General features: G+C 52.2%; 1 protein-coding gene across 1 annotated transcript; it reads right to left on the reverse strand.

The window, feature by feature from the left end:
- Positions 1-3037: 3037 nt before the first annotated feature.
- Positions 3038-23055, reverse strand: HELZ2 (helicase with zinc finger 2). The gene is made up of 20 exons (XM_065645923.1): positions 22144-23055; positions 21870-22053; positions 21314-21421; positions 20221-20738; positions 19315-19947; positions 17567-18350; positions 17104-17179; positions 11930-15211; positions 11689-11884; positions 10786-10871; positions 10266-10397; positions 9859-10026; positions 9050-9191; positions 8468-8584; positions 7734-7926; positions 6760-6894; positions 6294-6512; positions 5367-5523; positions 4488-4655; positions 3038-3993 (listed from the first exon to the last, which is right to left on the reverse strand). Exons 1-20 carry the CDS (start codon positions 23007-23009, stop codon positions 3872-3874), a joined length of 8286 nt encoding a protein of 2761 aa, XP_065501995.1. The 5' UTR covers positions 23010-23055; the 3' UTR covers positions 3038-3871.
- Between the last annotated feature and the right edge of the window lie 104 nt (positions 23056-23159).

Genomic DNA, 23159 nt, shown 5'->3' on the forward strand with positions numbered 1-23159 from the left:
TCCATTTGAAAAAAATGAATGAGAAAAATTAAAGGTAAACCTTATTTTCAAACATTTACACAAGACTGAACTCGTTCTGTTTTCAACCATTCCACAAGCACCTTCTCCAAATCTTTCCAGGTGAGCAGTAACCCATTCCAAATTCTCACATAAAATAACATCCTCAGGCAGCATTTGGGACTCAACACCCACATCCCAGTGCCCGGACACGCGGGTGGGTGCAGCCAGAAGCAGGAGGTGTCATGGGACCCTCGAGTGAAAGCACAGGAGATAAAAGCATCTCCAGCATCCACCCACCACCCGGTGCTCTCCAGCCACCCATGGATGCCCCGTCCCAGCTTCTTGCAATGATGTTTTTTTTCTACCCTATTATTTTTTTCCCCACATCCTACCTCTAAAACACCTGAACGGAATCCTCAGCTCTTTACTCACCCCACCTTATCTCCATCTCTGGTTCCTCTCACCCTCTACACCCTGTACCTTTTGGTTACCTAAACATGACTGCATGCTCACCCCCCTACAGCGTGTGAAAAGATCAATCCGATTTAAAAAAATACACCACAACAACAACAAAAGCAAGAAAACCCTCCCAACAAACAGGGAGGGGCAATACATGCACACAAGCAATGTGTAGAAAATAATATTTCCTGCCATGCACTGCAGTTAATGCTCATTTTCTTTTCTACATTTGTTGCAAATACAGGTGGCCCCACACAGATCCTAGGCAAACCATCACAGAAACAGACCTTTTATTAATAAAATTTATTATTTAAATAAATTCAAATCATTTTTACAATTATGGCTTAAATATCAAAACAGGAATGTTGAGGTTCATTCTTAAAAACGGTAGAAGCAGGTAAAAATATTTGTATCCAAAACGACATCTGAGGTTTGCTGCAAGTCACAGACATACAAAAGATAAAAACCTGCCACATTTGAAGTTCCTTAATTTACACTTCATGACGCTTATTTAATTTCCATTTAAAAAACCAAAACCAAACAACAATTTATTGCAGTAAATTGATTGTCCTATACAGATCTGTCCAAACACTCACAAACAGTCCTGTGGGCTCCTCCTCTGCCAGCCTGGAGAGGTGTCCTAGTTCTGGACGGCTGTAATTTCACGTGTGCAGGTTCCTGTTGTTCCACTTGGCCTCCAGCTCTCGCTGGTGCCGAGGAAATTAAATTATCCTGTCGGATGAACCGGCATTCATGTCCTGCAACAATGTTCTTTGAGCTGCAGAAAATGTAGAGCCTGGGATTGGACAGACACCCTGTGCTGCCAGTGGCTTCCTACTGGAATTACCAAGGGTTTGGTGGGTTTGGTTTTTATAAGTATTTTAAGAATATGTGCTTGAAAATAAAATTCTTTCAAAAGTAAATTCAAAGCTCTGTGTGCATATGTAACCAGACTACTTTGAACTTTTTTCCTCTATTAATTTCTATGATTATCCATGAGCATCAGGACAAGAACACGAGACTCTGCTGTCACTAACAGTCTATACGCAGTTTGACTAATTGCACTTTCTGCCACCCCTGACTCCCGCAGCTGCACGGGCAGCTCTGCAGGTACCTGCTCACTGCCCAAGCTGCTCAGGTGGTCCAGGGCAGCGTTTTCTAAACACTGCTTACAAAATGCATCTTCAGAGGGAAAAAAAACCCAAACAAATGTATATTGTCTTGCAACACAGAGGTGAGGAAGCAAAGCATCTCAGTCCAGGCTTTACCCTCCAAGGGGCAGCAGTAAATATTTTTTCCCCACTGAGAGCAAAGAGAAGCTTTGTGAGGTCCCTTTCTTGGTCCATACAAACACATGGTCAAACCCCACGCAAGAGCCTTGGATTAAGACACCACACTTGAGTGAGGTTCCTTGTGTCCCAGGTAATAAAATAACCAGCAAAAAACAACAGAGGAGAGACTCTTCACTTACATTAGATCCTGAAAATGAGACCCACTGGTTCTGAAGGGACCAAGCTGACCTGGTGAGAATGATGCTGGTGCCAGATTCAAGTGTTTCTCCCAACAATTCCAGCACCTTTGGTGATTCTCCACATCACCTTGGAGACACACGATTGCATTTCAGTAGTCCACAAAAATGATTCCTATACAAACTTACTTTGGAATGGCACTAATATTTGCGAAATCAGGCTGGCGCAGAATCTTTTAAAATCCCGGACAGGATGACTTCAAAGAGAAACAATGAACTTTACATCTCACCAGCTTTCATCAAGCGTCTTTAGCCCCAAGAGGAGGCATTTCCCACGGGCTTCTGTCCCTCATGGAATCACCAGCCATATGTTGAAGATGTCCCTGCCCATTGCAGGGGGTTGGATGAGATGAGCTGTAACGGTCCCTTCCAACCCAAACTGTTCTATGATTCTATGATTATTATGCTTCAGTAAGACAAGAGTAAGCCTGGGGGGTCTCTAGCATACAGCTCGAACCCACCAAAGGCAGAAATGCAGGAAGGTAGTTTAAAATAAAATAAGAGAACAACAAAATTTCCCCACAGGTTCTTGAGTCAAGTCTAACACAGGGTCATGAGAAGAAATACAGCGCTAAGTAAGGACTTTTCCAGCCACGACGCTTTCTTATTGCACTTTCCTTCATGCTGGGAAGAGCCAGGCTGCAGTTTCAGCTGCAAACACGGGACAAAATTCCTCCCTGCCGCAGCGTGGTGAGGTCCCGGGTCCTCTCGCTCACGCCGAGCAGGATTTGTGTCCCAGCACGGTACAGACGTGGTGGAAACCCACGGCGACCGCAGCCTGGCTCCATCGCACGCAAACATGGAGACAGTCAAGCGTGTGGTCCTGGGAGAGCCAAAACAGGCACTTCATACATTCAGAACTGAAATGAGATAAAGGACACCCCTCCCTCAAAAACATCACGCTTCAAAAAGCAGCTTGGTGATTCAGCAGATCGCTTCCAGTTCACAGCAGTTGGGCTACTTAAAATTACAAAAATACATTATACACATCTATGCTGTGGTGCAGCTACCAAAGTTCCATCACTGCTCTTGAAAACTCAGGCTGAGAGACTGTGAAACAAATTCACAGAGTTAAAAGTTAATAAATTAGAAGCAGCTTTAAAAAAATACAGGGTAGGAAAGGGAGGCTCTTAGAGGACAAGATTTCAACTAAAACTGAGAACAGTTTAAAATGTGCTTACAAATTCCAATGTTTCCTGGTAGGAGCGGTCCTTGGTCTCCATTAACTTTATATTGGTGAGGACAATCTCCTTTGTACAAACAATATGTAAATCTATTTACAAAATCAACTTGGCCTTGGCTTTGTGATATTTACACAGAGAACAGTGCTTTGGTTAGACAAAGAGTGGTACACCGTTCTCTCATTGCTTTCTTCCTTCACTTAAAAAAAACCCAAAAACACAACAAAAAGAAACAAAACAATTGGTTTTTCTTCTTTGAGAAACGAGAAGCCTTAAAAATTCCCTGGCCTTGGTTTATAAAATGAGTGGCAGCACTCAGAAGCTTTGGTCCCTGCGGCTCGTGCCGTGCAGGTTGTTCCACCTGCGGCGAACAGACTGAGTATTTGGTCCCCTGGCAGGTAGGATGGCGGCTTCGCTGAGGATCTTGCAGTTAAAAAAATAGTATTGTCGTCATCATCAATAGAGTCACATCCATCCGTTCCCAATGCTCTTTGGTTTGCTAGAGCTGAAAGTTCCCGTCCGAGGTTGCACTGATTGAAAACCCCACGATGCCCAAGCGCGTGCTGAGCGGAGCTGTCGGAGATCTCGGCTCCCCCACCACGTTTGGCTCCATGGGTCAGGGATTGATGGAAAGTTTGGTCCTTCCCAACGCACACAGTTCAGGTAGAGAGGGCCGGGCTCCTTGAGGCACACGCCATCCCCATCAGCGGAATGCTGAAGTCTTCCTGACAAAAACCCCCGGGGCTGCCGCGTAGCAGTTGTGCTGCTGGTAATGCTGCAGCAACCTCCTCCACAAAGGGTTGCACTCCAGCAAGTACCGGTTCCCTGGGGGCACAGGGGTGGGGGCAGCGGGTCAGTAGCTTGAACAACGCCATCAAGGACACTTTTGTCTAACATTTCTAGCCTAATGGTGCTGGATAACTTGCAGGGACATTTCCTTTAGCCAGAGCTCTGTGAAATCCCAGCTTCCTTCACAGCGTTGTCGTATCTGCAAGCAGCTTCCCTACCCACCCCAGCCTTTGCCTGTGTGATTAGGAGGAAAATCAGCAGCCAAATTCTGTTAAGAGAGAGCTCTAGCATGCAAGTGATGGAAACAACATGGTCTGAACCAGAGGGTGAGAAAAGCTAATTATACACTCTGCATATGAGCCACTCACGACCTCCACTTTGTACAGATTGCCCAGATATCCCAGTTTCAAACCACAGCCTAAAGAGCAGAAGAACAAAGCAAGACCATGGGCTGTACTAGTTGGGATCTCCACCACTTTATCCCAGCATCCTGCTCCCCCGCCGGCCTGTCATGCTCCCCGCAGACCCACCTATAATGCAGAGTCCTTCCCGAGCACGCGTGATGCCCACATTGACCTGGTTTGGGTCAGTCACAAACCCCAGGTACTTCTTCTGCCAGCTCTTCGTGGGCTTCCTATCAATCTCTGATCGGGGGCAGGAGCGTACAGTTGACAGGATCACGTATCTCCACTCGCTTCCTAGAAAGTGGAATTGAAACAGATTTTTTCAGAAGGAAGCGTCTGGCTTCCCCTCCACCCCACAAGACAATCACTTCTCCACAGCAAGATCCACAAAACTGCCACCGCCCTTTGGGTTTCTCCAGCTTTGGAGGATATCTGACTCCTGGTCACTGCTCTCCAAAGAGCACATGCTGTGGCAGTTTTTGAACACCCCTTCAGACATTTCCACCTTCTCGTCTTCATCACGGAATCACAGAATACTGGGTTGGAAGGGACCAGAAGGATCACCTGGTCCAACCTTTCTTGGCCAAAGCCCAGTCTAGACAAGCTGGCCCAGGACTGTCCAGCTGAATCTGAAAAGAGTCCAATGTCGGGGAATCCACCACTTCCCTGGGGAGATTATTCCAGTGGCTGATTGTTTTCATTGTGAAAAATTTCCCTTGTGTCCAATTGGAACCTCCATAGGAGCAACTTGTCCCCATTGCCCTTCGTCTTTTCCATGGACTCCTTGGAAAAAGGAATCTCTATCTTCATCATCCTCACCCTGCCCGGGCACTCCAGAGGTTTCCAAAGGATTTATTACCACAACAAATCCCCCAGAAATCCAGGGGTGCTTCCTCCATGGCTGAAGTGACCCTGGCGTAGGATTTGTCTCTGGGAGGAGTTGCTTCGTTCCTCGGGAAGGCAGGAAAGGACAGAACGCACCCCCCGCTCTCCCGCCAGCCTCACCTTGACTCTTCATGATGGTGCAGACGGTCACCCCGCGGATCCCCTCCCTTAGGAGGCTCTTGCCGATCTCGGACACCTGGGCGTTGTAGGGGCTCAGGATGGCGATGCTCTCCGGCCGGATGGTGCCATCTAGTGTCAGCTGCTTCACCAGCCTCACCTGGGGACACCAGCGTCCTGCTCACCTGGGACCAGCCCTCCTGCAGCCTGTCCCCTGACCTGGGTCCTTCCCTACATCGTGGTGTGCTCCAGACCCCAGAATCATAGAATGTCCTGAGCTGGATCATCGAGTCCACCTCCTTATATAACTCCATTATTTATGTCTGTACCTGCACAGCCTTTTTCCAGCCCATAATTACACGGGATGTCCTTCTCCCAAGGATAAAATGGAATGTCGATTACTCCAATACCAAAAATATTATTTGAAAATACATCCTTCTTTTCTGAGCAGAGCTATCCCATCTGGGTTGCATACTCATTTACAAACATCCTTCGCTAACCTTGTGTATGAAAGTTGTGCCCCATCATTATTAGATGTAGCTCTCAACTCATCAGATGACTCTCAAGAGGTTAATCCCCTTTTCTACACTACAAGTCTTACAAACAAAAGCCAAGTGAAATAATTAATAACTTGGTCCCCAAACAAAAGCTCCATTCCAAAATATGTTCAAGCAAGTCATCACATCCATTTTGCCCTAAATCTGATACACAGACTATCAAGAAAGGCTAGAAATTACTCATCAAGCTTACAGAGATTAACCCCAGAAAATTTCAGAGACATTCGTTGCAAAGGAGATGCCAGGCAGACACTGCACCCCACTGATCTGTATCCCATATCAACACTCATCGTCCCTCCATGATCCCCAGAGCCCCCCCGCCTAACACCCTCCTCCTCTTGCATCTCCAGCAATTCCCCCAGACCCTCCTCACCGCCTGCTCCACTTCTTCTGGGTTGGCTTTGGAGTTCTCGTTTCCTTCCTCAGTGGAAATCATGAGGCTCTGCTCCTTCCCCTCCACGTGCCCAAAGATGATGGGGCAGCAGCTGTTATTCTTGTGGTAGAAGACGCTGGGTTTACGAAGCAGCTGGGGACACGTTTTCAGCCGCATTTCGTAAAACTCCTTGGATGGGAACTCGCAAATCTCTTTGTGCTGGCAGAGAAAAGGGAAGAAACTGAGGTGAACAAAAACCACGGAGCTTCTCAACCTGCAGCATCTTTCTGGGCAGGCTTCACCTGCAACACCATTGCGCCGTGGCTGGGACCACACAAACGCGTTATTCATTACCCAGGGAAGGGAAAGCACTGATGGAGAATATCTGTTTCCCAGTGGCTTGAGGCAAGCCCTGATAGCAGCATTTTCTGTGACGGAGAAGAGAAAATCCACTCGAGGGCCTCACCATGCGGTACTGCGTGTCCAGCATGAACGCCTGCTTGTGGTAGCGCTCAAAGAGAGACACCTCCATGCCCAGGCTCTTGCAGAAGTCGTTGTTGACCACAGGCCGCAGCTGTTTGTGATCCCCAAGCAAAACAACCTGGAACAAACAGTGGACACCTCAACTGTGAGGGTGGTGGTGCTGGTGAAGGCAAGCAGCTCTTTGAAAGGTTATTTTTGCACAGACATTTCTTGCTTCTTATTTATGTTACGGTTATGGCAACCTCAACATGTTGGGCATTATATGAAAGTCCTGAGCCAGACAACACAGAGCTTTGTTCCCATCTAACAGGAGAAAGAAATAATGTAGTAAAGTCTACCAAGTTCTGCTCTGTGCTTCTTGTCATGTTAACGCTTTATGCCTGGGTCAGCACATTTTTTGGTGGCCGTGACACCCACCCTGCAAAGAAGCATCAAAAATCCAGCCACACCACCACTTGTTTCTCTTGCAGAAAGAATCATAGAATCATACAATGTCCTGAGTTGGAAGGGACCCACAAGGATCATCGAGTCCAACTCCTGTCCCTGCACGGGACAACCCCACAGTTCACACCGTGTGTCTGAGAACGTTGTCCAGTCTCTTCTTGAACACAGTCAGGCTTGGGGCCGCGACCCTGTTCCAGTGCTCCAGCACCCTCTGGGTGAAGAACCTTTTCCTAATGTCCAACCTGACCCTCCCCTGGCACACCTTCTTGCCATTAAAAGCCAAGAGCAAGTTTGGAGGAGACAGCATGGGTGTAGATTTTAGTCATAGTTGGTAGAGTTACCCCTCAAAACAACACCCTGAAGGCTGAAACATTGATACACCATCACAGATACTACTAAGAACAACCTTAAAACTTGGTAAAACTGGGAAGAGCAGCATGGGAAGGGGTGCAAGACATGCAGAGGTCTGAGAGCCCTGAGCATCCTAGAGACGTGGATTTGGAGAGGGCTCACCTTGGCAGCGCGGTGGTGGCTGACCAAGGGGATGAGGGTCTCAGGCTCGGTGGACATGGCGCATTCATCGATGATGATCTGCTGGACATTGAGCTGCTCCAGGCAGGAGGCAGACGCAGCCGAGCACGTGCACAGGATGACATCGTGGCGCAACAGCTCATGTGTACGAGCCTCCATCAACTGCATTTTGTACCTGGTGGTTGACAGAGAAGAAACAACATAAGTGAAACATCCCCGGGTTTCTCATGCTAGAACCAGGCAGGGGCTAAACTTTCCCAAAATGATCGTGGCTCCATCTCCCTCCCCAGGACGAGCTGCTGTTCCCAGAAAAGGGCTTTGGACGGATGCTGTAGGAAATGAACTTTGTCCTGAACTCAACAGGGGCTCAGGGGGGAGGATGCAAGTGTCTCACAGCCATAATATGACTTTTTATCCAGACAGACACCAGCACCAGAGCAGAAGTGACGCTGAGTCTCTGCACTGAGCCACTAACCCCGAGCTAATAACTTTTTATCACCATTCCAAACACACAACTTATTAATCTGTTGTGATGTTTGCACCTAGTCCCTTGGCTTGTGCGAGCCAGGACAAATCCACTGACTTTCATGCTGCCTACGAGTTTGTGTCAGCCAAAAGCCAGCAAATACAGCCCAAACCTCTGCACTGTGCTCCTCCAGGCAGTGCCTCACACGGCCAACGTCGGCCGTCCCTCTCCAGGCTCTCTTTCTACTCACTTCTTTGTTTCTTTTTCTGTTATGTGCTCTCCTTTCTTCATCCGGGCATCAAAGTTACAGATCTCCCGGTACAAAGGGTTGGGTGGCCGTCGGATGCGGTGATGCAGGATTATTTCACTGAATAAAGAGTTAATAGATAAATATTTTCCCCCAACACAGACCCAAGTGATCTCTTCTACAGCGAAGCACATCACACCTGCCTATGTGGAGAAACTGCGTCAGCTAAAGCAGTCAGAGCCAGACTTTTCCATTTTTATAGACCTAACACTTAGCTCACCCTTGAGGACACAAACTACAAGCACTTTTCATCAGCAGTCACAAGCAGGAATAAAGTCAGAGACTGACAGAGCTCTTCAAAAGAGAGATGAAAACATCTGGGATGTTTTCAGCAACCTGGGTTTCCTGACTAGGTGCTACATTAGTATACACCTTCACTTGGGAAAATTAGGCAAAAAGCAGGTTAATAGCGCTGCTCCACAGCAACGGAGTGGAAACTGCATTTGTTCTGGCTTGTTCAGCTTTACCGGTACAGAAAACATAATTCCCCGGCATTCTCGGAGTACGTGGGCCATGAGGTCCTACCTGAGCTCACGATTTGGCTTTGCATCCCGCAGGGCTTTCCGGGAGAGGTGCCGGTTGCTCCCCGGGTATGGGTATTCCATCATCTCAATGGCCTCCCCGTAAACCCGCAGTGGTTTCAGGTTCTTCATCTTCAGCAGCATCTCTGGGGCAGGAGAACAGGTCAGACAGCAACAGGCACCAGTGAGGCTGAAAATCCTCATCCCCTCGGAGGTGCCCGGGGTTCGCAGTGCACTCGCTCCTTCTCCCCACCCCTTGCTCATCAGCCCGTGTCACTGGTCCCGTCCTGTGCAAGGGCTCTGCTGCAGGGACCAGTCCATGCTCTCTGCCCTCCTGTCTCCCAGCCTCTGCTCACAGCCACATGTTCTCCTTCCCACCAGCACTAGCTGCTTTAGGGGCTTAGAATCAGAGAATCATTTTGGTTGGAAGAGACCCTCAAGATCATGGAGTCCAACTGTTCACCCACCCCTGGCACTACCCATGTCCCTGAGAACCTCATCTCCGCATCTGTTCAACCCCTCCAGGGATGGTGACTCCACCACTGCCCCGGGCAGCCTGTTCCAGTGCCCGACAGCCCTTCCCGGGAAGAAATTATGCCCAAATTTCCAACCTCGGCCTCCCCTGGTGCAACTTGAGGCCGTTTCCTCTCAACACTTGTTCCTTGGGAGCAGAGCCCAACGCCCCCTGGCTCCAAGCTCCTTTCAGGCAGTTCAGAGATCAGAAGGTCTCCCCTCAGCTCCTGTTCTCCAGGCTGAACTCCCCAGGTCCCCCAGCCGCTCCCATCACACTTGTGCTCGAGAATCCATAGTTACCAGCAACAACATCAACAGACTTGTTGGATGGGCCACAGTACAAGATGCATTTTCTCCCCCTGGGATCTTCCTCTTCCAAGGACGGTGTTTGCTCCTTCTCGACACTCTCCTCATTCAGCTTATGGAACCAATAGACAATGTGAGTTCCAACAACAGTTTTCCCCGTGCCTAGAAAAGCAAGGAGGTTCCTGAGAACACTTTAGCCACAACACCCTTGCTTTAGTCTACATCAGCATCTGGATGATCAGCCATGAAACAAAATCGAGAACAGAGGATACCGCTTTGAGGAGCTGTGGGTGATGCCAACCCATGCTACCTTCTCCTGTCTCACCAAGGGTCCCATGGAAAGTTCTAGCCTGCCTTTCAAAACAAAGTAGACGTGTGCTTGTGCCATCCCTCAGCCTTACCTGGTGGGCCTTGGATGAGTGTGAAGGGTTTTCTCAGAGCAGTCAGAATCGCCTGGTTCTGACTCTGGTTGAGCTTCCTGTAGCTGCCGGGCAGATCAAAGGATTTTTGCTGCAGGATTCTGGACGTTGTCACTGTTATGGCAAAGAGCCAAGAAAACAAGTTTAGAGCAGGTTACTGACAGCAGCATGCAGGGGATTCCACAAGAGGATGCGACAGGTACCAAGTGATCATGGCCCATTTACAAGACCACCTACAAATAATCCTTGTCCCATGCCAAGAGGTTCTGCCCATGAACCTTGGCGTTTTGGGATTAAAACATCCCACACACTCCTCTCCAGCAGAGCATCCTGCACCCCCGGTACCTTTGTGCTGCCAGGCAGCTCCCCTCCTCCCTTCGGGGGGTGGAACCTCCTGCTTTGGGAGCGTCACCCCCATGGCAAGAACCACGGAGCTGCAGGGGCACCTGCCCAGCCAGAGGCATGGAGCCACCCGGTAAGAAAGGTGAATATTTGCACTGACCTTTTTGAGGGGGTTCATGGCCAAGGGCAATGCTTATAGCAAGCTCGGAGGCATACTTGAGCTTCCAAATCGCCTTCTCTTTCCGTCTGACAGACAGGGAAAAATAAGAATGAACGGAATGTAGCATAAAATAGAGAACATTGCAATACAGCAGCTGTCTTGTTTATTTTTTCTCTCTGCTTTGGTGTTGCATTAAATCCTTCCACAAAGAACTTAAACCAAAACAACGCTTACTCTGCTTTTTTGCATCTGGGACTATTGCTCAAATGCCTAAAGAGCTGAGCCTGTTGAGAGCAAGGAGCGTGACTTCTGTCCCAACTCCGTTTTATTATGGTCCACCTCATTTTATTGGATTAGCTTCCAATTTTTCCTAAAACTCACAATATAAAAAGAAACACGTTCTGCCCTGAAAAAGCTACAGCAGTTGTTGCTGCGTAGCAGCCTGTGCTGTGTACAAAGAAGGGCAAGCTCGCCCTCAGCTCTCCTTTAACAAGAGCAGATCTTGCTTCACTGCACCACAGGGGAACGATTGAGAAATTGGGGAGCACGTCTGCTGAGCAAACCCCAATCTAGTGCTTCCCACTGCCTTTTATGACCCATATTGCAGCAATGCAGTGACAGAAGAAACAGAAGCCCTAGGAAATTTCAGCACGCTGCCTTCCCCTATCTCCCCATTCTCAAGGTCAACCAGAAGAGCAACAGACCATCTAGAGAGCAGATCTGAGAGACGCTGCCAGCCCCAAACATCCACGGCCCACTAGTATGGGCAGTGGGAGCTGGGAAAAGAGATTTTTCGGGGATCAGCTGCACCAGCAAGCAGTTTTCGGTGCAGCAGAGGAGCCCCATGGAAGGCGTTGCTTTGCATGGACAGGTCAACCAGAGCAGCACCCACCAAGCACTTACACGTCTGGCAGCATCTTTGGAATGAGCTCCACCGTAAACCTGGCCGAGGCCTGGGAGATTTCCACAGGGATGTTCTCCATGGACATGTAGTGGATGTAGAAGTTAATAGTCCTCTGATCAGTCCTTTCGGACTTCTCATTGTCGCTGAACTCTTCAGTGATCCCGTGAGCCACCCAGGTGTAGGTATCTGGATCAACTGCGAGTTTGCTTTCTGACCTACCCTTGTTAAGAAAAGTCAGACTCTGGAGGCCATGGCTAAGGCATTCCTCATCGCTTTGAGGGCTCCCAAGCTTCAGCCCACCCAAGCGAATGCACAAGTAACAGTGGCTGAAGTCCACTTCAATGGAGCACTCCTCCAAAACATGTTTCTTCAGGAGGAAGCTCCCTTGCAGCTGTCCTTTGCTTGTCCTTTGCTTCGCCCAGGTTATTTTGACGTCGTGAAGGACAATCGAGTCGTTTTCAGCTACTGCACATGATGCAGACTCCATGGCGCTCATCGGCATCCACACCTTGCTGTACTCCGCTGCGTGCTTGTACTTGTCCTTGGATGGGAGGGTGGCGTAGGCAGAGAAGCACTCAATGGGCTTTTCTGTGTGCTGCAGGCAGACGTCGAAACCCGGCGTCACACACCAGAGCTGGACGAAGGGCACCAGGAAGCCCCGGCAGACGTCGGTGGTGAGCTGGAACTGCAGCGTGTCGCCGGCGCTCAGCTCCAGGGAGAGCTCCATGTAGTGCGAGCACGGGCTCTTCCGCACCCAGCCCACATGCCGCTGGTACAGCTCCTTGGTCTTCTGCAGGAGGGAGGCCGCCGTCTCAAACTGCTCATTCCTGATGGCTGCCAGCACGTCTTGCCAAGTCTGGGTGCCAAAGAGGGTGACGCTGCGGTCACGGAGAGGTCCTTCGTGCAGGCCGTGCTCCTTCATCATCTCTGCAGAGTAGACCCTCCTCTTCCACGTCAGCCTGATGCTGCTCCGCTGCTGGATGAACACAGGCTGCTCTATCAGCTGAAGAGACCTGTAGTTGATTATCTGAGGGTCTGGAAGACTCTCTTTGTTCAGTGGGAACAGGGCTTTAAAATATTTGTTCATCTCTTCGATGTCTACCACGAAGGCAAGCTTCTGCAGGGCTTGGCCCTTCAGCTGAGTGGCCACCTGCAGGCAACGGGCTCTCTTCTCGTACATCGTCGCCTTGAAATTCTTCCTGTTGAGGTCATGACAGAGAAACTCAATGTCATCCACAGAATAGACGACGGGCTTCTTGCGGAGCACGGAATGAAGGTGCCGCTGGACCACGACATCCATGTACCGGCGGATGGGAGAGGAAGCCCAGGTGTAGGAGTCAACGTGCAGGGAGTAATGACCAGCTTTCGACTGGACGGTGGAGTTGGAGCGGCTGAAATAGGAGCGGCTGAGCAGCCTCCTGAACTCCAGGGCCACGGGGGCCAGCTTCGGGTGGATGTCATCCGTAACAATAAGGTCGAGCATCTTGTGGAAGTCTCGAACTTTAGCGGCTAACTGCAGATGCTCCCAGATGGGGACCATGAGACTAAACTCGAGACTAAACACATTTTTAGAGGAGTCTTGGCCAGGAGGCATCTCTCCCAGGTGGTGTGAGAGATGGATGGAAAAAGGAAGGATGTGGCTGTACTTGTTTTTCATGACTGACAACTGCTGAGCGTTTGGCTCACACTGGCACCGGAGAGGAGTGACATTTCTGGTGTCCTCCTGGTTGGTGAGGAACTCGGCCACGGAGCTGTTGAACATGATCATTAACTCCTCTATCATCTGATGGGATCCCCTGCTACCTGGGGAGCTTCCCTCATCCAGCTGGTCATAGAAACAGTCCTCCTGCAGCCGTAGCTTGCGATGGATCCTGGAGAAGTGATAGGCCACAGCTATGCAGTCCTCCAGGGTATCGAAACGAAGGGCCCCCGCCGACCCCCTGTAGTGGTCCTTAATGCAGAGCTCAGCCTCTTCATAGGACAGCTGCCTGTCTGAGCAGATCACTGAGATGGTGAAGACCCTCTTCAATATCTCATCGGTCTTCTTTTCTACGGTGACAAACAAGGAGACCACCCGACGTTCCTTCTGTGGCAGGAGGCTGCAGACGTCTTGGCTAATGTGGGGCGGGAACATGCACAGAGGCTCCTGGGTGGGAGCGTAGTAGGTGACACCCCGTTTCTTCGCTTCCAGGTCCAAGGCGCTGCCTTTGGGAATGATGCCGGCCACATCTGCAATGTGGATCCCAATCTCATAGTGATCCCCGAGATCCCTCACGCTGATAGCATCATCCAAATCCCTGGCACCTTGGGGGTCGACAGTGAAGGTCAGGTAACTCTGACAGTCCTTCACGTTTTCCTTGGTGAGGTTTAGTTTGCTGCTGGAGGTGTATTTGGCTGACTCCTTGGTGACAGCAGCTGGGTATTTCTTCTCCAAACCATACTCCAAGTCGAGGATCTTTAAGCCTTCTTCCAAAGTCAATGCTGCATGCAGAATCTCCGTTATTATCCCCAAAGGGTAGTAAAACCCTTCCCGCCAGGAGATAACCTGGACGCAGAAGAGGTGGCATCTCCGGGTCTCCTGGCTGATCTTCTCACAGCTGACCACCCTGTACTTCCCATTGACGAGCCTGCGGATGGGAATGACGTTGGGTTTCTCTTTCAGCCCTGGGACGAATATTTTGGTGACGGTGCGATCGATGGGTATCATCACCCGGGGATCGAATTCGTCCATCATGCAGATGAAGGTCCGCTCTCTGTCAGCACGTTTTAGGATGCCCACCACCTTCCCCTGCGGGCGGTGGCTGCCACTGTCGGCCGTGCTGCCCTGCAGAATTTCCACCAGCACTTCATCCCCCGTGAAGGCCGTCCCGCAGTGAACTCGGCCTTTGATCTGAATGCTCATGGCGGGCGAGTTGTTGAGGGTGAAGGCAGAAGCTCTGTCGAACCATTCTTTGATCAGCTCGCATCTCTTGTACATTTTGGGGTGCATGCGCAGATACTCCTGCATCATCTGAGAAGAGAAGCTGACGTATTCCTGCCTGTCCTCCCACAGGCTTGAAGCCTCAGACTTCACGTTCAGCAGCCCTTCCTCAGACACTGTCACCAGCATGTTCTTGCTCTCATCTAAGAGCTCCTGCAGGATGGGATCATCGAGATTCATACTGTCATCCTCAGAGCTCCAGGAATCCGTGTCGCTGTCCTCCTCGTCCCCCTCTGGGCTCCTCCTGCTCCAGCTCTTCTTGTCACACGCTGCCTGTTTGATCTGGGCCATCGTCAGGTTCTCCGGGAAGATGCTGCCATTCTCGATGCACCACTGGATGAAGCGCTTCCACACCTTGCTGCACTGGCCATGGGAGCACAAGGCCACAGCATCCCCCACCGCGACAACCAGCGACTGGGCCCGGGTCATTATGGTGTTGAGCACTCTGGCTTCATTGAAGAACTCGAGGTGGTGGGAAGCCGAGACACTCAGGCTCTTGCTAGTGTGGACCGTGCTGATGATGATGACCCGGAACTCCCGCCCTGCACCAGAGGGGACAAGGGAAATGTCACTCACGTGAAACCAACGGGGAAGACCCTACCTGGCTGCCACCTGGCACGCTGCCCATCTACACTGGGTTATGTGGCCATGGGCTGATGTAACTTCACTTGGTTGAGTCATGGGAGTCATCTGATGCAAATAAAGCAGTTCTTGGGTTCGTGAGGGCCTCCAGGCATGAACCAGGATCATAGAATCATAGAATAATTTTGGTTGGAAAAGCCCCTTAAGATCATGGAGTCCAACTGTTCACCCACCCCTGGCACTACCCATGTCCCTGAGAACCCCATGTTCACATCTGTCCAACCCCCCCAGGGATGCTGACTCCACCACTGCCCTGGGCAGACTGTTCTAGTACCCGACAGCCCCTTCCGGGAAGAAATTCTTCCCAAGGTCCAACCTCAACCTCCTCTGGCGCAACTTGAGGCTGTTTCTTTGTGTCCCTGTCTCCCCTCAGCTCCTGTTCTCCAGGCTGAGCCCCCCAGGTCCCTCAGCTGCTCCCATCACACTTGTGCTCCAGCCCCTTCCCCAGCTCCGTTCCCTTCTCTGAACTCACTCCAGCACCTCAAGGGCTTTCCTGTAGTGAGGGGCCCAAAATTAACCCAGTCACTGCCCTGGGCCTGCTGGCCACACCAGTGCTGGTACAAGCCAGGATGCTGGTGGCTTCTGTGGCCACCTGGGCACATGCTGGCTCATATTCAGCCACTGTCACCCACCACCCCCAGGATGGACACCACGAGGACACCACCAACCAGGCACCAGGGAGGGACGGGCAATGTGGAGACCAGAGAGAAGCCAGGCAATGGAGCAGTGCGGCCGTGGGTGCCCATGGAGCAGCCCCATGTGCTCAGAGCCACCAGCAGCCCCCGCCAGCCACCCCTCACACACACGGGTGGAGTTTTCTGTGAATCCCAAATCCCTCAGTGAACCCAGGGTCTAGCAGGGACACGAGCAGTGACCGTTGGCAGGAATCCCTCTCCCCTCGAGCACAGCTCTGCCAGTCGCCCGACAAACAACAAACAGCCAGAGGCACCCTGGTGACTGCAGAGCTGGGGAGAGACTGCAAAGAAAGGGTGTGGGGATCAGAAACACACCCCAGGGGTCGGTTATTCTCACCACGAGGAGTCCCAGCTGCACAATAAAAAAAATAATAATAATAAAAGCAGGGATGAGTCATAAACTACATCCTTGAGGATAAACCCAGCCCTATCCCGCTCTCTTCACCCAGAGCAGCAGACTCCTCCTTTAGTGAGCTGTTTTGGGATTTTTTTCTGCAACTGGTACCCACAGGCCATCCTGGTTTCAATTCTCTTCTATTACTGGCCCCCTCGCTGGTACTTGGGGCTTCACATGATTCACACATGCTCAAGCCCCCGGGATTGCACTCAAAGGGTTTTCACCCTCCTACAAAGCAACATCCATATATTTGAAACGAGTTGACAGCTACGTGCAGATTTAATTCAGTGTGAAATCTTATTTGCTAAGGAAAAGATGAAAGCAAAGAATTCCCAAGCAGAAGGGGATGGAAATTAGTTGAAGGATTTCCAGGCACCCCCTCCCCATTGACGCTATGGGGGCTGTGATGGGAGAGCCATGGGGAAGGGCAGGGGAGCTCTGCCCACACCACACACACCCTCCCAGAGAGGGATTTGCCACAAGATCAGCCGGTATGTTGCATTTTAGCAAGCAGGACAACATTAGGATGCCAGAAAGACTTCTGCTAATGACCCTGTATCTCCTCCCCTTGCTCATTACACAGCGGCTGTAGCTGCAATAGACCCTCCCGTCCACCAGCATGAGTGGGAAAGTTGTCCCCAGCAGGCAGAAGACCTCAAAGCACAGCCAGACGTGACTAACTATTGCACCAAACACAAACCTGGCAAGTTTTCGTAGTTTTCTACCACCACATCTTGTAGCTGCTTCTTCCTTAGCTCTTGTCTTGTTGCAGAAACCTGGTAAGAAAGAAATGGGCACAACTGAATAGTTTCAGCTCAGAAACACCCTCCACGTGACACCACGGTCCCTCAGCCTTCTCAACTGAAGGTTCCCCAAAAAAATGTCACTTGACATCAGCTACAGGTCCCGGGCTGACTTCACCCAGTGCTTCCAGTGCTGTCCCAGTTAACCTGCCTGGATGCTGAAAAAACCCTTCAACTAACCCATCCCACCATGAGCCATCTCTGCTCCAACCATCCATGATGTACTACGTGAATGGAGGGTCCCTCAAAAAAAACACGGGTGGCATATGAGCCCCCAGATTCCCTGTTTTTACTAGGTTTATCATCAATAGAGTCCAGCATTGATCAGGGAGTGCTCAAATGGGTGGTTCTCCCACATACCTGCATCCCGTGGGACACCACACAGATCCTCTTCAGGTCTCGGACACCCCACTCATCTGGCCACCTCTGATAGATCTCCTTCACCTTCTCAATCACTTGTATTATCTCAGAGGTGTTGTGCCAAGAAATCATGGACAAATCCCGTTCAGCCACGCCAGACACGTGGCAGAAGACGAGTGGGAAGATTTCGGGATGGGGTGGGATGTTCCCACTGGCTTGGATAGCATTGCCTTTGCCGATGTAGAAGTGTTTGGAGACAAACTCAATTATGCCTGCAGTGGAACGGTAATTCTCATTGAAGATGATCCTGCTCTTCATGGCCACTTCGTGCTTCTCTTTCTGGTAAAACTGAAAGAGTCGGTTTAAGAGGGTGTGATCGGCAGATTGTCCGTCCCCGACACAGAACAGCTTTGGGGTTATCTGCATGTGGTCCCCGGCGAGGACGATCCGGGTCTCAAAAGTGGCGTAGGAGAGCGGAACCAAAGCTTCGCACTCCAGCATCTGAGCGGCCTCGTCGATCATGATATGGGTGAAGAAGCCTGGGGGAACCCTCAGGTTCTTGGATAACATGGAAGTGGTAATAATGATGCGGTGCCGGTCGATCTCCGCCTGCGTGGGGTGGCGGAAGGAGCGCTGGTCCGGTGACAGGCAGCAGTACATCTGCGTGGTGGGGTCCGTCGTGTTGGTGGGACGGTCGGTGGAAATGATCCTCAAGGGAACGGCCCACGGGTGCCCGCTGGTCACGTAGTTATGGAAATACTCCCGGATGTAGATGTCAGCAGCACTGGAGGGGAACAAAAGGGGAAAATATCAAGGAATTGTGTTTTTCCCAATTCTGTGGCCATCATCCCAATCTACTATCTGATTATTCACCAACACACACCCAAAGTCTCCCCCAGCTTTGTCTGAGAGCACATTCACCACAGGAGATATTTCCAAGCCTATTTTGAGAGTCTGGTTTAAAACAGGAGTTGATACTCAGGACTAGTGCATCTCTCCATGCTCATATGGAGAAATGCAATGTGTCCAACAAAATTTGTGTCCCTGCTTCTCTCTAGGGCCAAGTCCCACAGAAGTCCCCTCTGACAGCTGAACATCCCCAGCCCAGGTGGGTGGCACCAGATCTGCAGAAGCAGCTTCAGTGCAACCGGAGAGCCTGAAAGAGGCTCAGATTAGCAGCCACCCATCTATTATACATTAAAAACAAAGGCAGTAACAGCCTGCAGGATGGAGACACTCTTTTCAGCGTAACTGCTCTAATTTTAACAATCTTGCCCTGGTTTCTCTGCAGGCGGATTCGATGGCAGTCAGACCAGATCTACATTTCCTCTTCCTGTGGAAGAGTCAAAAAACTGGCATGTGCACAGAGCACAAGAGTCTTCAAGGGCAAGTAGAACACAGTATTATCCCCACAAGGTCAGGCGAGGGCTTTCTCCTTCTTGCAGTATACGGTGAAGGTTGAAAGAGCGAAGTGTCTCTCCAACCCCATCCCCATTGTATAATGAATCAGGAATATGCTCTCCCACAAAGACTTCACCCACATCAGATTTCCTCCTAGCAGGAAGTCCTAGAGCAGTTTAAGACATATCAAATAAACAAGGATTTCTTTAAACAAGTAATTGAAATGCACACTAAGCAAAGGGCAGCTGAGCCCCGTCTCACACCCCCTGGCTCCATCCCATCCCAACAGAGCAGCTCACTTGGCCCACAGCCCTGGTGGCCTTTTCCCTCCATCCCTCCCCGCCTACCTGTTGGTGTGGGTGCAGATCAGCACCCGCGTATTGGTCTGCTTGAGGATCTCAATGGTGGCCATGGCCAAGGTGAACGTCTTCCCTGTGCCGAAAGGCCCATAGATGAGCAGCGGTGGGACCTGCCGGCTGCTGGTGGCCTGGCCTGTGATGAAGGAGATGGCCAGTTTCTGCTTGCTGTTCCCCCGCTGTGGTGACCCAAGGGAGTAGGGGACAGAGCAGCTGGCAACATCTGGTAGGACCAGCTTCTCATCCAACAGGCGGTCCACAGCCTGGTGCCACTGCCGGAACAGCAGCTGGTCGACTTGGAACTGGATCTCCACCTTGTGGGAGGTGTTTGGCTTGAAGTTCAGCTCCGAGCAGCATCTCTTTGGTATCTGTAGCCAGATGGTCTTCTCCGTGGTGGCTTTATGCTCCACAATAACCTCATAAACGTGGTTGTCAACAGGTGGGTCAAGTGCCAGGAAAGCCGTGGGCACAGACCTGCTCAGCAGATAGCCCTCGTCGGTGTCCGGAGAGAGGTTGTAAGGGGTAGGCACTTCAGCAAACAGCTCACCGGAGACGGCGAACTTCATCCCCACCGAGAGGCTCTGCAGCATGGGGCTTAGCGAGATGAGGACGCGCAGGTTGAGTCTGAAAGGAGGAAACACCCCGGTGAGCAGCAGAGAACCGGCCCATTAGCTCAGCAGCAATCCAGGGCTGAAGAACAAGCCCCAGCCCCTCCCCTCCTACCCCTACCCAGCAAACCACCTTTCTTGGCACGTTTCCATGTTTCTTTCTGGGAAGTTGCCCCAGGACCAACCCAGAAGAGATGGAGACTTCAGCAGCAGCCTGGCCCCAGGGTCAGCAATGGGGCTGTGGTCCCCAGCAAGGAGAAACCCCTTGGTATCCACACCTGGCACTTACTTGGCAACCAGAGCCTGCTCGGCTTCTTCCTCACGGAAGAGGAAGCTGTGCATCCTCTCACGGTAGTTGAGACGGGTGATGGGAACGGTCGCGCCACCCTCACGCTGGTAATCCAGCGCCAGAGCAGGAGGTTTGTACTTGGCCAGCAGATCCACATCTTCCCCGGTCCTTGGCACGCTGGGAACGATGATCCGGTTCCCTCTGTCCCATCGCAAGAAGTTGACGGGGCGGAAGTTCTCCCTGGGGATGTGCTGGGGGGTCTCCCGCCGTCCCACCTTCACCTTGATCTTCTGTATGAGGACGGGGCGGCTGCCGAAGTCGAACACCACCCACTGCTCGAAGACGCCCAGCGCGGAGCACTCCATGCAGACGTCCACCAGCGCCGTGCGCGGGGAGGAGGGCAGGGTGGCCACGTGCTCCCCCCGAATGTAGTGGAGGCCCCGGCAAAGTCCGTTCCCCGAAAGGTAGAAATTGACTCCGGGTTCCCGTTTCAGGAGCGCCACGTGCTGCAGAGGCATCTGCCGGCAGAGGAGAACACAGGGACATGGTGGGGGCAGCCCACGGCTCGCGAGGTCCTTCCAGCAGCAGGTCCTACCCAAAGCTGCTGCAGGAACCAAATGTCATGCTGGACCTACGGTGCTCCGGAAATTCTCCTGAAAGAAGCTTATTCCTCATGTGGCCTCACAGCAATTGTTTCAAGGTCTTAAAGAACTTCAGGTTTCAGTTTTATAGCAACTGAGCCTGTCTGCTGTAAACAGGAAATCTCCTACACTGGAGAGGAGAATTAGACCTGGGCTCTCGTCCCCAACACCCACAAAATCCTGAGCAGGGAAGTGGCTGAATCTTGTTATTTGTGATGATACGTAGGAGGTGCCGAGAGCAGCCAGGTCCACCCCAGCCCCACAGCACGAGATGAGACAGGAGACACAGTGGCTGCACCCCCCACGCACAGTCCCAAATACACCACATGTCCTCACTGGGAAGTCCCCAAGTCCCTATCCTTCTGCTCCTTGCAGAAATAATATTTTTAAAAACAAAAAAACAAACAAACAAAAAACCCCAAAGGACAAGGACTGTGCAGAGCTGGGCTTACCTGGGAGTGGACCCTGAACTTCCAGCAGTATTTCATCCTCCTGTCCTCCGACTGCACGTGCAGGGGCTGCTCACACACAACTCTGACGCCCTCGACGTGCTCGGCCATCTGTGGGGGATGCATGAGAGGAGGGGGACTGAAGGTGACAGCCCAGGGACACACTGCAGAGCCTTCCATGGGGCCATCTTCATCCTTTGCCTTCACACTATGTCCTCCAGAGAGGGGACTGTCAGTAAATAATGGTTGGACTCAATGATCTTAAGGGTCTCTTCCAACCAAAATGATTCTATGATTCTATGACTCTAAATCCTCATGCTCGGCCCTCACCCACCACTCAGCGTCCTTGGGGAATGAAAGGCCCCTCGGCAGAGCAGCGCGGCCGGGTGCCCCGAGCAGGCTCTCGGGTTGCCATCTCGAAAGGGGTGAAGGAGGAGGGACACAACACCCCTTTCTGCATCCCTGTTAGGACAGCAAGCGGTGTGCTCTCTCCCCCAGCTCTTACACAAGCAGCTTCTCGCGATGCGCAGGACCAATGTGCTCCCACCCCATAACTCACAATGAACACCTCGTTGGAGCACGTTTGATACTCAGCGAGGAGCCGGTCCTGGTAGGACAAGAGCCCGTCCTTCAGGGCTTGCTTCTTCTTCTTCGCAGCAACCTTCACCCTCTGGATCCACTCCTGCAGCTCCTCAGCAGAGTGAGCCTTGGTGCAGCTTTTCCCCATTTCGCACACCTCTGCTCTGTCGGGAGAGAAGCGGGGGGCCCATGGGGAGGTTGGCAGCTGCCTGCAGCCCCTGCCCTGTCCCCAGTGCACCCAGGGGACACTTTACCTGCTGCACAGGGAGAACTTGGTGAGCCCGAGGGGCGGTGCGCGATGGACCCACTGGACCGAGGTGTCTGCCGAGAGCATGTGCCCGTGCTCCACGGAGGAGCAGTGGCTCTCGAAGCTCTCCTGCGAGCTGAACGTCACCAGGCAGACGCGGCAGTAGAAGTGCACAGGTGCAGGCGCCGCTGCTTTGCCATCGGTGCCGCAGGTCCCCGTGGTTGGCGGCAGCAGGTCGGAGCGAACCAAGCCCTGCTCCCTCTCAGCTTTCCAGACGGCCATCTCCAGGTCGCTGTGGGCAAACTGGCAGCGCAGGGGGCCGTGCCGGCAGGGCTGGCCCCTGGACACAAACCGGCAGTAGCTGAGGGTGGCCATGAACTCGGGGCAGGGCCGCACGGCCGTGTACTGCTGCTGGCGCCGGCTGTCCGACACCACGTGCACCAGCAGCGGGTCCCAGCCGCGGTGACGCTCACATAGCCGGCCCTGCCCGCCCGCCGACACGCGCTGGGGGCAGCCAAAGAAGCAAGGCCTGCAGATCTCCTGGAAACACCCCCCGAACTCGTTGGCGATCTCCCTGGCGGCGCTGGACGCGGGGAGGGGGTCGGCGGGGCGACCCCCCAGCTGCGCCTGCAGCACCGCAGCCTTCAGCTGCCGCCGCTCCAGCTGCTGCTCCCTCTCGAAGTTCCAGACCGTGGCCTCCTCGGGGCTCCAGGCGAACGTGCACTGGCTCCCGTGCTTGAGGCAGCCCAGCCCCACCGTGTAGTACCTGCAGACGGCGTAGCGGGCCGGGGTGGGAAAGCCAGGCCTCCGGTACACCTTCCTCCAGGCTGTGCCGCGGCGGCCACGGCGACGTGCCAGCAGGATCTCGTGCATGCAGCGGTGCTCCACCTCGCACAGGTGGTAGATGGTCTCGTTCTCCTTCACGCTGCACTTGGAGCAGACCAGGCGCAGCTCCAGCTGCTGCTGGAGGCTGCCCAGCGGCACGGCCGGGCCGTTGGCCATCGGCATCCTCGGCGGCTCGAG

This window comes from Caloenas nicobarica, chromosome 15 (assembly GCF_036013445.1).
Source record: "Caloenas nicobarica isolate bCalNic1 chromosome 15, bCalNic1.hap1, whole genome shotgun sequence".
In the NCBI taxonomy this organism is placed as follows: domain Eukaryota; kingdom Metazoa; phylum Chordata; class Aves; order Columbiformes; family Columbidae; genus Caloenas; species Caloenas nicobarica.

Coding starts and splice junctions, on each gene's coding strand:
- HELZ2 (XM_065645923.1), bottom strand. CDS start 23,009: ATGCACGAGATCCTGCTGGCACGTCGCCGTGGCCGCCGCGGCACAGCC. Junction 21,422..21,869: donor GCTCCAACGAGGTGTTCATT/GTGAGTTATGGG, acceptor CATCCCCCACAG/ATGGCCGAGCACGTCGAGGG. Junction 7,927..8,467: donor ACAGAAAAAGAAACAAAGAA/GTGAGTAGAAAG, acceptor GTCAACCACCAG/GTACAAAATGCAGTTGATGG.